The sequence below is a fragment of the Symphalangus syndactylus genome, chromosome 18 (assembly GCF_028878055.3).
Source record: "Symphalangus syndactylus isolate Jambi chromosome 18, NHGRI_mSymSyn1-v2.1_pri, whole genome shotgun sequence".
NCBI classification, from domain to species: Eukaryota; Metazoa; Chordata; class Mammalia; order Primates; family Hylobatidae; genus Symphalangus; species Symphalangus syndactylus.
The window spans coordinates 22,283,882-22,297,396 of NC_072440.2; the positions used below are offsets into that span (position 1 = coordinate 22,283,882).

At 60.3% G+C, this 13,515-nt stretch overlaps 1 protein-coding gene across 2 annotated transcripts in view; it reads left to right on the forward strand.

The window, feature by feature from the left end:
• ELFN2 (extracellular leucine rich repeat and fibronectin type III domain containing 2) overlaps positions 1–11,366 on the forward strand; it is a 59,860-nt gene extending 48,494 nt beyond the window's left edge. Inside the window, exon 2 of one of the 2 annotated variants that reach the window (XR_008652426.2) lies at positions 3,339–3,421. Coding sequence is in view for 1 of the 2 variants with exons in the window: in XM_055252266.2 (XP_055108241.1) it covers positions 3,795–6,257 (2,463 nt within the window). In the remaining variant the exon portion in view is untranslated. Of the gene's footprint in view, positions 1–3,338 lie in introns of both variants that reach the window. The other variant, XM_055252266.2, reaches the window with a different exon arrangement.
• Positions 11,367–13,515: the final 2,149 nt, after the last annotated feature.

A 13,515-nucleotide genomic window follows, 5' to 3' on the forward strand; every position in this document is an offset into this window, starting at 1 on the left:
GCTCCCCCCTCCCTCTGGGCTGGTCACAGGCTGCATTCCAGTGGTTCAGCCAGACCAGGTGTCAATTGTCTGCCGGGCCTCTGGGCTGAGGGAGGGAAGCAGGTGCCCATGTCCCCCACGCCCCCCGTCTGTCATCTAGATAGCTCACTGCCATTGGTGCCTCTGTCTCAGACGCACTTTCTCCTTTTCTCTCCTCCTCTGTCTGTCTGCTCGGCTGTCTTGATATTTTTGCTTTTCCACCATTCTCAGTCCTCGCCTCCTCCCTGCAGCCCCCCCTTCTTCCCGTCTCTCACCACTTGGGTATGTGAGGTGCTGCCCTGTCCCCCCTGCTGTGTGTGTGGGAGGACCACCCTCATGGGAGGAGGGGAAGGGCATGACCTTGGCCATGTGACCGCTGGACCCTCAGCCTCAGACCTGAGAGGACAGGCTGGTGCCCCCACCCCCGACACCTTGAGTGCGTGAACAGAACAGCTGGGCTGGGGGCCAAGTGCTGCTGTCAGCGCCTTCTCTGCCTCGGCCTCTCTGTTCCCTCCCTGGCTGCGTCAGGTCTCCACGGGTGGCAGGCAGGCAGCCGGGGATGGGGACTGGGCAGCTGACGCACCTGGGACAGGGTGATGGGAGGCCTCCTCCCAGTTCCGTCTGAGTCACGGAGGTGGGTGGGAGCTCGGCCCAGCCCAAGCCATCCTGGAGACCAGGAGGAAGAGGAGAAAGGGCCACAGGCAGGTCACCTTGAGGCTCGGGTGGGCAGAGCTTGGAGTGGCTGGGGTTGGGGCACAGAGGGCCTCTGCCCACCCTGGACTCTTTGGGAAGAGCTGGTGGGGGGACTAGCTCCCCTCCCACGTGGGCCTCTTCTCCCACGCCCCTCCACACTCAGCCTCTTCGCATCCTTTGGCAGGGCCTGGGCTTTCCCAAGGCTCCAGACAGCTTGGCTTTGCCCAATACCCTGGGTCTGGCTGTGGGGATGCTGGTTTGAGCAACTCAGATATGAGGAGTGGGGCTGGAGTTGCATGTAGGCACACACATGTGTAGAACACACAGAACACACATGTACTTAAACATGCCAAGTATAACATAGATGGGTGCTTGCATTCTCTGGGATGTCCCCGACACACATACCTTCCTGCCCCTCTACACACAAGCACATGCCCCCGAAGCTGATGCACAGGACGTGTGCACACGCGCCTGCCCGCACATCCTCGACTTGTACACGTCAGCACACCCCTGCATCAGCACTCTGAGCCACCTGTGTGTGCACCTGCATACAAATGCGGTCCCCAGACATTCCCCGATGAGGACGAGGGACTGCATTGGAGCAGACAAGGGTTCTCTGACAGGCCGGCTTGTGGATCTCTGAAGTGGCAAACATGGAGACTCAGCCTCTTCCAGTACAACCTTGCTACCTGTGGGCGGGGAAACTGAGGCTCAGAGAGGGGTAGAACTGGCCTGGGGTCCCCCAGGAGCCAGTGGCCCTGCTGGATGGGGGCCAAGGTCTCTGCAGCCCTGAGACCTTTGCATAGCACAGTCAAGGACAGAGCTGCTGTCTGCTGCCTGGGCACCCCTTCCTGCCTGGCTGCCTTGTGGCGCCCCCAAGCTGGTTCTGTAGCGACTGGGGAGGTGTGAGGCTGGCCTCAGAGGTCCAGATCATCACAGCCTCTGACGGTCTCTGACTGCCTCTAACGTAGCGTCAGCCTTTAGTCCAGCGGGCCATCTGGACTCCCTGTTCACCTGTCAGCATCCCCACCTCAGACTTCCTGTGGGATTAACCCCCGCCCCCCGGACCCATTTCCCTTTCCTCTGTTCCAGCCCTCTGGGGCTCAGTGCTGTAAATTGGTTTTGCTTTAATGGCAAAGGTTTAAAAATTTTTTTAAGCACTCTTTCCTGGACTTTCCCAGGAGGAGGAGGAGAGAGAGGCAGAGGTGGCTCTTGTGAACAGTCTCTGGCTTTCTGTGTCCAAACGTGGATTTCTCAGACCTAGTCTTCACATCCCTGGCCCCTGCCCGGGGCAGAGGGAGGGAGAACTGGGCTGTTTCCATAGTTGAGAGCACAGGGTGGGGGCTGGGGCTGGGATCTGTCCAAGGGGCTGTGTCCAGTTTGCTGGGCAACCTGGCCAAGTCTCCCCTGAGTCTGTGGCTCAGTTTCCCCACTTGGAAAGTGAGGGTTGATGCAGATGGTCTGCCGCTGTGACCCCCGTGGTGCCTCCCCTGCCCTTCTGCATCTTGGAAATGGGCAGCATGAGTCCCCTGCTTCTTCTCCCCCATCAAGTGGGCCAGAAAGGGACCCACTTTGTAGCTGTGGAAATAGAAGATGTTGTGGTTTACCTAGCTAATTGGGCTGAGCAGATGTGGTGCTCCAGGCCTCCTGACTTTTGACTTGGGCTCAGTGCCTTAGGAACCTTGATCCTGGTCTAGGCTGTGCTGTGTTAGTTGGGGCAACTCTGTCCCTCTCTGGGCCTCTGACTCTCCAGCCATGGAAGGGGAGCCAGGCCTCAGCCATGCTACTCCAGAAGGCTGGCCCCCTCCCAAGGATCAAGGTGCTCCAGGGAAGGCACTTTGGGGAGATGATACTGGGGCACCTCTGGCCTCCCAGAGGCTGGCCTTTCTTTCCCTTGGCTCTGCTCTGCCCGTGAGATGAGGTCTCCCCACGCCCTCCCACTGTGGGAGACCCCGGCTTCTGTGTCCCCCTGCTTGGGGGGCCCCACAGCTGTGATATTCTGCTCCCCCTCCCCCATGGAAGCTGAGACAAGGGAATTATTTTTGGAACAAGAGCAGTTACACAACAAATGAATTATTTATCTTTGGGCATGGAGGAAAGGAGGCATTTTGCTGGGCTTCTTAATTCTTTATGTGGATTCAGGGGTGCCTGCTTGGGTATGTGGACACGTGCGTATGGGCCTGCTTGTTGTGTGCAGATTGTAGGTGTGCTTGTGCGTGTGTGTAGCTGTCTGCGTGTGCATGCCATGGAGGTCTGGCTCGTGGGGGCATGTGGGTCTCTGTGCAGGTGGGGGGATGAGCGTGGCCTCCAGGGTGCTGGGGGTGTGTGTCTGCACCTGTGCCCACCTGTTCCTCTCCAGTGTCCCTTCTGTGCCCATGGTCCTCAGTCTCTGCCCCTACTCCCCCTGTTCTTCTGTCTCCCTCCATCCCAGCCCTGGGCCCCCTCCTGCCTCTTGCCACCCACCAACCCCCTGCTTCTTTGATGTAACAGGGACCCCAGAGTGCTTGCTGGCACAGAGGCCCTGGGACGGGGTGTGGAGAAGGGACGGGGGGCCTGCGCTGGAGCTTGACGGGGCTGCTCTGAGCCCTCACACTGATCTGTCACCCGCTGTCGATGCTGCCTTTCAGGAACCAGGTGCAGATGGGTCTCTTCCTTCCTGCCCCCATCTCTCTCACTCCCGGCTCAGTGTGGCGCTCTCCAGTCTCCTGTGGGAATCATCTGAAGTTCTGAGCCCGGAAGCCAAGGAGGAAGACGAGGAGGAGGAGGAGGAGGAGGAGGAGGGAGAGGAAGTCAAGCCCTGAGAACCCTTGCACCTTCCTAGCAGGAGACAAGGAGCAACACTGCGGTGGGGAGCAGGCTGTGGGGCCCCCACCCCCAGCCTCAGCCAGGCGTAGTGCCTGCCGTAGCACCCTAGAAGACCCCCAGCAGTTGGCACTAGCTGTACCCACCTTGCCTGGGGCCCCCGTGCTGGGGGTCGCCCCCAAGATGGTGGCGGCCCCAGGGAGGACTGTACTGCCAGCCCCAGCCTCTGGCCGCTAGGCATCCCCTACCTTGCCCCGGCCCCTCACTCCGAGGCCAGCGCCATGCTGCGCCTGGGGCTGTGCGCGGCGGTGCTGCTGTGCGTGTGCCGGCCGGGTGCCGTGCGTGCCGACTGCTGGCTCATTGAGGGCGACAAGGGCTACGTGTGGCTGGCCATCTGCAGCCAGAACCAGCCGCCCTACGAGACCATCCCGCAGCACATCAACAGCACCGTGCATGACCTGCGGCTCAACGAGAACAAGCTGAAAGCTGTGCTCTACTCCTCGCTCAACCGCTTTGGGAACCTCACCGACCTCAACCTCACCAAGAACGAGATCTCCTACATCGAGGACGGTGCCTTCCTGGGCCAGTCGAGCCTGCAGGTCCTGCAGCTGGGCTACAACAAGCTCAGCAACCTGACGGAGGGCATGCTGCGCGGCATGAGCCGCCTGCAGTTCCTCTTTGTCCAGCACAACCTCATCGAGGTGGTGACGCCCACCGCCTTCTCCGAGTGCCCGAGCCTCATCAGCATCGACCTGTCCTCCAACCGCCTCAGCCGCCTGGACGGCGCCACCTTTGCCAGCCTCGCCAGCCTGATGGTGTGTGAGCTGGCCGGCAACCCCTTCAACTGTGAGTGCGACCTCTTCGGCTTCCTGGCCTGGCTCGTGGTCTTCAACAACGTCACCAAGAACTACGACCGCCTGCAGTGCGAGTCGCCGCGGGAGTTTGCCGGGTACCCGCTGCTGGTGCCCCGGCCCTACCACAGCCTCAACGCCATCACCGTACTCCAGGCCAAGTGTCGGAACGGCTCGCTGCCCGCCCGGCCCGTGAGCCACCCCACGCCATACTCCACCGACGCCCAGAGGGAGCCAGATGAGAACTCGGGCTTCAACCCCGACGAGATCCTTTCGGTGGAGCCGCCGGCCTCGTCCACCACGGATGCGTCAGCAGGGCCAGCCATCAAGCTGCACCACGTCACGTTCACCTCGGCCACCCTGGTGGTCATCATCCCACACCCCTACAGCAAGATGTACATCCTGGTGCAGTACAACAACAGCTACTTCTCCGACGTCATGACCCTCAAGAACAAGAAGGAGATCGTGACGCTGGACAAACTGCGGGCGCACACTGAGTACACCTTCTGCGTGACCTCGCTGCGCAATAGCCGCCGCTTCAACCACACCTGCCTGACCTTCACCACGCGGGACCCCGTCCCCGGAGACTTGGCACCCAGCACCTCCACCACCACCCACTACATCATGACCATCCTGGGCTGCCTCTTCGGCATGGTTATCGTGCTGGGAGCCGTGTACTACTGCCTGCGCAAGCGGCGCATGCAGGAGGAGAAGCAGAAGTCTGTCAACGTCAAGAAGACCATCCTGGAGATGCGCTACGGGGCTGATGTGGATGCCGGCTCCATTGTGCACGCTGCCCAGAAGCTGGGCGAGCCTCCCGTGCTGCCCGTGTCTCGCATGGCCTCCATCCCCTCCATGATCGGGGAGAAGCTGCCTACAGCCAAGGGGTTGGAGGCCGGGCTGGACACACCCAAGGTAGCCACCAAAGGCAACTATATCGAGGTGCGCACAGGCACCGGCGGGGACAGTCTGGCTCGGCCCGAGGATGACCTCCCGGACCTCGAGAACGGCCAGGGCTCGGCTGCAGAGATCTCCACCATTGCCAAAGAGGTGGACAAGGTCAACCAGATCATTAACAACTGCATTGATGCTCTTAAGCTGGACTCGGCCTCTTTTCTGGGAGGCGGCAGCAGCAGTGGGGACCCCGAGCTGGCCTTCGAGTGCCAGTCCCTCCCTGCAGCTGCTGCCGCCTCCTCGGCCACTGCCCCCGGGGCCCTGGAGCGGCCCAGCTTCCTTTCGCCTCCCTACAAGGAGAGCTCCCACCACCCACTACAGCGCCAGCTGAGCGCCGACGCGGCCGTGACCCGCAAGACCTGCAGCGTGTCGTCTGGTGGTTCCATCAAGAGCGCCAAGGTCTTTAGCCTGGACGTGCCTGACCATCCGGCCGCCACAGGGCTGGCTAAGGGCGACTCCAAGTACATCGAGAAGGGCAGCCCCCTCAACAGCCCGCTGGACCGGCTCCCGCTGGTGCCGGCGGGCAGCGGTGGGGGCAGCGGCGGGGGCGGGGGCATCCACCACCTGGAAGTGAAGCCAGCCTACCACTGCAGCGAGCACCGGCACAGCTTTCCCGCCCTGTACTACGAGGAGGGTGCCGACAGCCTGAGCCAGCGCGTGTCCTTCCTCAAGCCGCTGACCCGCTCCAAGCGTGACTCCGCCTACTCGCAGCTCTCCCCCAGACACTACTACTCAGGGTACTCCTCCAGCCCCGAGTACTCATCCGAGAGCACGCACAAGATCTGGGAGCGCTTCCGGCCCTACAAGAAGCACCACCGGGAGGAGGTGTACATGGCTGCCGGTCACGCCCTGCGCAAGAAGGTCCAGTTCGCCAAGGACGAGGATCTGCATGACATCCTCGATTACTGGAAGGGGGTCTCGGCCCAGCAGAAGCTGTGATGCCCCCTTCCTCCCTGGTGAGGTCGGAGCCAGAGGGCTGGGGGCCTTTTTGGGGAAGGGTCCAGGCGGCCAGGGCGGGGAGCAGACTCGGGGGCCAAGGCCCAGGAGAGGACGCACATGCAGACCCGCACGCACGCACGCACACACACACCTGACCACCACCCGACTGTGAACAAACCAACATCCGACAATAACGGACAGGAAAACAGAGACACATTTTCCTTAAAGTTTACAAACTGATACCGAAACCAGTCGTCTTTACTGTGCTGCCCAGGGACTCTGCTGGGGTGTGCAGGGCCGGGGGCCGGCAGGGGGAGGAAGGAAGCCAAGAGAGTGTGGGGCCTGGGGGTCTGGGGCTAGAAACAGGTGTGGGGACCAAGAAGGCTGGAGTAGAGAGGGACTGAAGCCCCTCTGGGGCAGGGAGAGGGTCCCCTCCCAAGCTGGGGGTCAAGTCACCTGCAGATTTAGCATTAGACAGACATCAGGCAATGTCTCCTTCCACTTTAGAGAGGGGGAAACTGAGGCCAAGAGAAGGGAGTTGACAACCCCAGGGTCACACAGCAGCTTAGCCTCAAGTCTCCCAACTTCCCAGCCCAGTGCTGTCCTGGAACCCCCCGCAGCCCCCTTGTGGACCCCTGCCCACCCTGTGCCCACCCCACATCCCTTTCCGAAGCTGTGGTCCCTTGGGGCTGAGGGATTTGAGAATCAGGCAGGTGCTTTTTCTTCCTAGAAAGCCACATGGCAGTGCCCCCAGAGCGTGCAGCTGTGATTCAGAATCCTGGGGGGCTTTTGCCCCCTATGCTGGCACCCGGGAGAAGGGAGAGGGTCCTGTTGACGGGAAAGGAGCCGAGGCAGGGCGACATTCCACCAGCCCACTTCAAGTGTCTTCCACGTGGCCTGGGAAGAGTGGGGTGTGTGGCGGGCAGGCCAGCTCCCAGGACATCTCAGGTGCAGGCCCCCGGCCCCAGCTTCTCTGGTCCTCCGAGACCCCTGCTCACCGCAGAAGGGCAGCGGTGCACTGTGATGCCTGGAGGGCTGCAGGGAGGAGCTGTCATGGGGGACTTCCGGCCTGTCCCCATGGCCTGTGTCCCCACCTGCCCGACCCCATCGTGGGATCTCGGCTCCTGTCTCAGCCACCCACCAGGGGAAGGAGGGCTTTCTCACCCACCCCCTCTGGGCTGCTTATCCAGGCCTGGCCCCCTGGCTAGAGGGGCTCCCATGTTTCCATGGCAATGGCCACTCCCCTCTTTCTGACCCCCCACCCAACATCAAACAAAGCACAAACAGTGAGGCTCCCCACCCGAGAGAGGGTTGGGGAGCAGGCTGGGTTCGTGGTGCCCCACCCCCTCCCAGCCAGCCTCTGTCACCATGGTAACCCTGTGCCTGGCAGTTGGTGCCCAGAGTGACCGTTGGGCTCCGGGGTTCTCTGTGTAGGCGGTGGCAGAGGGTGTTGAGGGTGGTGAGGGAGGGCCGGGCTGGCAGCAGCTCCTGGGGCCAGCTCTTTTGGGAGGCAAATCTGGGGTCCTGAGACTGGGGTCTTGACCAGTCAGGATGCTGATGGGCCGGAGTCCATCATCCTTCACCTCTGGGTGGGAGCTGGCCCAGCGGGGTGTGGGGATGCCTCTACTAGCAGCTTTGCCCGCCTAGCGACATGTCTCTTGGCTCCCACCCACCTCAGCTTGGGGGGCCTCGGCTCTCCCCACGCCCCTGCCAGAGACTCCCAGTCTAGGGCCTGTGGCCCACATGGGTTTCCTGGGATTTGGGGAGTGTGACTGAGGGGTGAGGGCAGGCACGGGAATGGGTCCAAGACCAGCACTGTTGGTGGGCAGGGGCTCTGACCAGGAAAGCTAGTGCCATCCCCTGGGGACCCCAACGACCTTCCTGCTGGGGGCAGGGGGTGGGGGAGGACAGCAGAGGGCTAGGAGGCTCGGGCTCAGCTAAGTACCTCTCTCACACGAACTTTGGGGTTAACGAAGCCCAGGGCTCACTTTGAGGGTGACATTTGCAAGAAAAGACTGTTCTCCCCGGGCGAGGAGGGGAGGGGGCGGCATGGATACGCGGAGCAGACCTCCCTCCCCCGGCCCCCAAAACCTGCCCTCCAACCCCTCCTCACACCCAGTCGGCACAACTGAGAAAAGCAAGCAGGCAGAGAAGCCAGGGTTGTGAGGAAGCAGACTCCCTGTTATATTTGCATGATGATTTTACTGTATTTTTCTGAGCAAACATCTGTCGTGTATGTGCCAGTTTGTCCAGACTCCCCTGCCCCCTCTCTGATGCCCTGCTTTCCCACATTCTGTCTGTTGTGATCTGACGAGCAGCTCTTGAAACCCAGGGAGGGGTCAGCTCTGCAAAAACAGACCCAAAACAGGTGCCACCAAGACACAGCCCTGCCCCACACCCATCTCCTGTGCATCTGAGCATTGGTCCCAAGTGCCACCTCCCTTCCTTCCTCCCTCTCTCCACTGCCATCTGCTTTTCCCAAGTTCCTTCCCCTCCTCCATGCCAGGGAGGGCAGCCCCAGGGAAGCCTCCTCAAGGGCTCATGTCCCGGTGGAAGGGACTGTCCGTCCGTCCCGCTTGTTCCCGTTTTGCAGATGAGGAAATCAGGGCTCCCAGACGGGGGCCTGGTGACTTGGCTGGCCAGCTGGGGTGGAGGATCAGTCACACTACTGAGTATAGGAGGCCAGGAGCTTGGGGCTTCGTGGGGGTCTTCATGGAGAGGGTGGGGGCTTTGAGAAAGGAACCCATGTGAAGAAGCAGCACGCCTGGGCTGGGCCCCAGCGAGGGTTCCCGGCAGCAGGAGTTAGGGGCCTGTGCTTGCCATTTCCCCATCCTTTTTGTGTGAAGATACTTATCAGACCTCAGACTCCCTGACTGCAGGGACAGGGGCCCTTCCAAAGAGCAGGACTCTGATGATCCAGGAGGGGAACTGGCCTTGAAGACCCAGTTCATGTGGTTCTTTGTGAGGCAGAGCAGGGTCTAAGACTCGGATCTCTGGCCTCCCAGCCAGGCCAGAGCCCCAACTGCTCAGCTTGGGGAGAGCCCACCGGAGGCTGGCCTGCATCTGTGTCCCACGTCCTGTTCAGGGTGAGTTCTTCCCATGCGGGAGGGAAGTACTCACAAAACGCTGCCATCCAAGGTCTGGGTTTGTGATGGTGATGAGCATGGTGGAACTGGGCTGTGGTCTGGGGCAGGCCAGCAGGGCAGACACCAGGAGAAGAGGGCAGGGGGGCCGCAGGGAGGGAGGGGAGATGGGGGCCCGGTGGAGTGAGGGATGTGTGGGTGCCATGCCCTGGACCTCTGCGGGGAGGCCTCCTGCCTTGGGCCCGAACGAGGTCACACCTGGGCTTGCCTGCCTCTGTTGGAGAATCTCCTCTGAAGCTGTTTCTGGGAAGTAGCACAATGGGTCTGCTCCTTCCTGGAGGGCACAGCAGGTGCAGCTAACCCTCTGTTGGAGCCTATGGCCCTCCAGTAGCAAAACACAGAGGTCTGGCAGGAAGACAAGAAAGCCTGGTTGGTGGGGAAACCTCCTCATGGGTCCCAGCCTTGCTTCTCCCCGCGGCAGGAGCAGTCTCTCTCTGCCCACCAAAGATCCCTGACCTGGGCTTCCCTCCTGGGGCAGTGCAGGAGGCATGTGGGGGCAGCCTGTGTCCAGGCTGGGGAGCCCGTGTCTGGGTAGGTCTGGGAAAAGGGCTGTCAGGGGAGCGAGGAGGGTGGGAGTAAAAAGACCCACTTGGGAAGGCCAGGCCTGGATCGCCCCCGGGAGGCAGCTGGGGCAGCAGCAGTGGGGAGTGTCAGGCTGGCCGAGAGTCACCCATGTTCTCAAATGGAAGTTGGTCGCCTGCCCCACTCCCTCCTGGAAATGTCACAGAGGGTGGAACAGAAGTGCAGAGAAGGAAAGAAGAGGAAAGGAAACCTAGAGTCGAGAAACTTGTTAGTGACAGTGCTAGGGCCGGGATGGCATCAGGAATGAAGGACAACAGTGACAGGTCCCAGCTTATAAGGGGCCTAAGTGCAGGGAAGGGATAAACACAATGCTCCCTAGTGACTGGGGCCTTGCAGAAAATAAAATAGGGTGATGGGGTGGGGAGGGGAAAGGCTGGTCAGGGAGCATCCCTTGTGGGATGGGGGGACAGGCAGCCAAGCTCTGAATGACAAGAGGAGCCAGAAGGGTGGGTGGGTGGGTGGGTGTGAACACGAGACTAGAGGGAATGGGGTTGCAGTGGCTGCCTGTCCCCCAGGCACCGCCTCTGTCCCCTACTACTCTGCCCCTGCCCATTCCTGGCCCAGCAGAGCCCCCTTTCCCTGAGTGTGGATGGACGGCTCCAAGCTGTCGGGGAGCCCAGGGAAGCTCGGCCCTGAGGGGCTTACTTTGCCCGTGGAAGCCAGTGTGAAGGTTAGGGCAGCCTTGCCTGGCGCCATTGCCACCTCTCCTGTCTGACAAGGTGGCTGAGCCCCAGGAGAGGGGACCTCCTCTAACTCTCATGCTCAGATTCCATCCTGGCACACTCCTTCCCTGACCCTGGGTCTCCCACTTCCCACCTCTAAGACAAAACCAGGGTCCATACTGCTTGCCTCCAGAGGCGGCTTCAGGCCTCACTAAAGGTCAGGCAGTCCTGCTGAGCAGGAAGGAGAGGAAGGGGGTCCTGTAGGGTGGGCAGGATGGTCTGGGCCTGCTCCTCCTTCCTCCTGCCCCTCTGCCACTCCACACTCCACCACAGGGCTGGGACAGGGGCTTGGAGTTCCTGCAGTGGTGGCCACACTTCCCTCCCTCCCTCCCTCCCTCCCTCAGGAGCCGCCAGTCCCCAAGTTGGCTGTGGTTGGGCACCTGGTTTGGGTCCTGCAGAGCTGGGCTCAGGCCCTGGGCTCTGAACCTGTGAACCCTCGCTGTGTTACGAACCTTTCCTTCCTCTGAGGGCCTTGAACCCTCTCCTTTTCTTCTTTTGGGGGTGGGGGTTAACTTTATTTTCTCTTCCCTATATCTGCCTCTCCCTCCCCTCAATTTCCTGTTTTAAAACTGAATGGCACGAAATTGTTTTCCTCAACTCGGAGATTCCTGTATGGAGAGAATCAATTTCTATATTTGCAATAAATTTCTTATTTAAAGCTACGGGGCCACGGTCTATGCTGTATTCCTCCCACACTGCACTGCCATGACCCTCGGTGCCCTTTTCCCCATTTGCCTTCCCACTGGGAGCCCCACTCATGGGGCTAAGGCTTAGTGGACAGGGTGGGGGTCACTGCCTGCGGTCAAGGAAAAAAAAGAGGGTCTGCCAGAGAGAGGGGGCCAGCAGGAAACTCAATTCCAGGGTCCGTGTGCACCCAGACACCACGCCGTCTGATGGTTTGGGGGCCTGATGACCTCCCTTCCCAAAAGCCTAGATATCCCTCTGTTGTGCGCTCTCACTTTATTTTTCTGCTGCCCTGGGCCTCTCCCACACCCGGGATTCAGAGCCCTGTACAGAGAGGCAGGGCCATGTGGGGGCATTCTTAGACTTCAGCTGCCTCCCAGGAGAAAAGCACCCCGTCAGTGACCACGGTCTCTGAGGTCAGCCTCTTTCTGCCCCTGTCTATGGTGGGTCCAGTGTCTCTGTGGGACCCACTGGGCCTCCTCCACGCCTGGCCTGGGCAGCTTGTCCTGGGCCCCTGGCCCACCCCTCCTCTGGTGCCCTCCCACCATCTGCTGCGGTTCTCCATGGCTGGGGAAGCGATCCTCTCTGGTCCTTCGGGGCTTCTGCTCCTTCTCAGATTTAGGAGATGCCTTGTCTCTCTGGTCAGGCTGAGGCACTCAGGTCAGCGTCCAGTGACTGCAGGCTGAACCGCCCAAGCCTCTGCTCGGGGCCAGCCTGGGGCCCACCTGCCAGCCCCAGCCTCCTTGCTTCCCAGAGGCAGAGCCCACCTACCATTTTCTCAGACTCTTATTCTCCAATTGCTACAAAACTCTCCTCCAGGAAGGCCTGGCTTCAGCCTGGGTTGCTATGGGATATTCTGGACTCTGTGGGTCTGAGCTATTCCCTGATATCACCCTGTGGCCTTCAGCCCAGCCCTAGGTCTTCAGGAGCTGTGTCCTAGTGGCTCTGGTGGCCCACAGGGCTTTCCTGCCCCCCTGCCTGCCTCCATTAAGAGTTGGTTGTACTCTGGAGACCCTCTGGGATGGCCCAGGGCCTGGGCCCGCTCACCTTCTACCGCCTGAGCGCCAGCTGGATGCCTGTCCCTTCCAAGGGCCCTCACACAGACTCAGTGCAGCCATCCCAAGGGGGCCACAGCCAGCCAGGGTCCCTCCTTTGCTCTGCTTCCTGCCAGTCCCAGGCCTCCTTCGTGAGGGAGGTTTCACTGTGAGCCTGCACCAAGGGAGGAGGAGGAGGACAGTGGGACACATTTGTGGGAGGTTCAGAGAGGTAGGGCCTGGGCCCTGACAGCCTCTGTCCCCTCAGGCCCCTCAGCTGGGGCTGCCCTATGGTCCCTGGACCCAACCGTGGCCTCCAGGAGCCTCTGCTCAGCTGCCTGCCTGTCGCACTGCGTCCCTGTTTTCCTCATCAGCAGGAGCTGTTTCTGTTGAAGGATTCATTCTACTCCTCAGGAAACTTAAGAGGTGATCAAAGGGATCAATGAACCTTGGGAGTCCAAGTCCAGGCCCTTCCCCTCTGCTGCCTCCGCCGGCCTTGGGCTGGGGGAGCCCTGTGGCCCCTGGGAGTGTGGAAGTGTCCTCTGGAATGGCTTTGCTCCGGTGGGTGGAGATCCGGCAACAGTTCTTAGGCTTAGAAAGTCACTTTTACTCCCTAATGTTACAAATGCAAACACCCTTGCCTTTTCATTTCAACTCAGAAGTGATTCTGTTTCTAAACGGAGCACATTTAACATGCATGTTTTGGGGCTTTGGGCTAATTTTGATCCCGTTTACAAATGCAATTAGGGAAATGTCCTTAGCTACCCCCCACGTCGTAAGTGTCGCGTATCTGCTTCGCTTTCTGCACACTTCAATTATTTGAAAACCGAGCAAACGCCATGAGCCCACACATTTTCACCAGTGCTTGCATCTTAACGCGTGAGCCGTTACTTAAAAGAAAACCCCAATTCTGAATTGATGCCTTACTTACAAACAATCAATTTATTCGTAAGTGCTCGAGGACATTCGCAAATACCTGAAACGCTACACGTGCTCAGATATCATGACACAAAATATAGATGACAAAAAGATGACCTTTCATGGCATCAACGTGTTATTTTTTCTGGGGTGAAGGGGTGTTCCTCCATCTGTT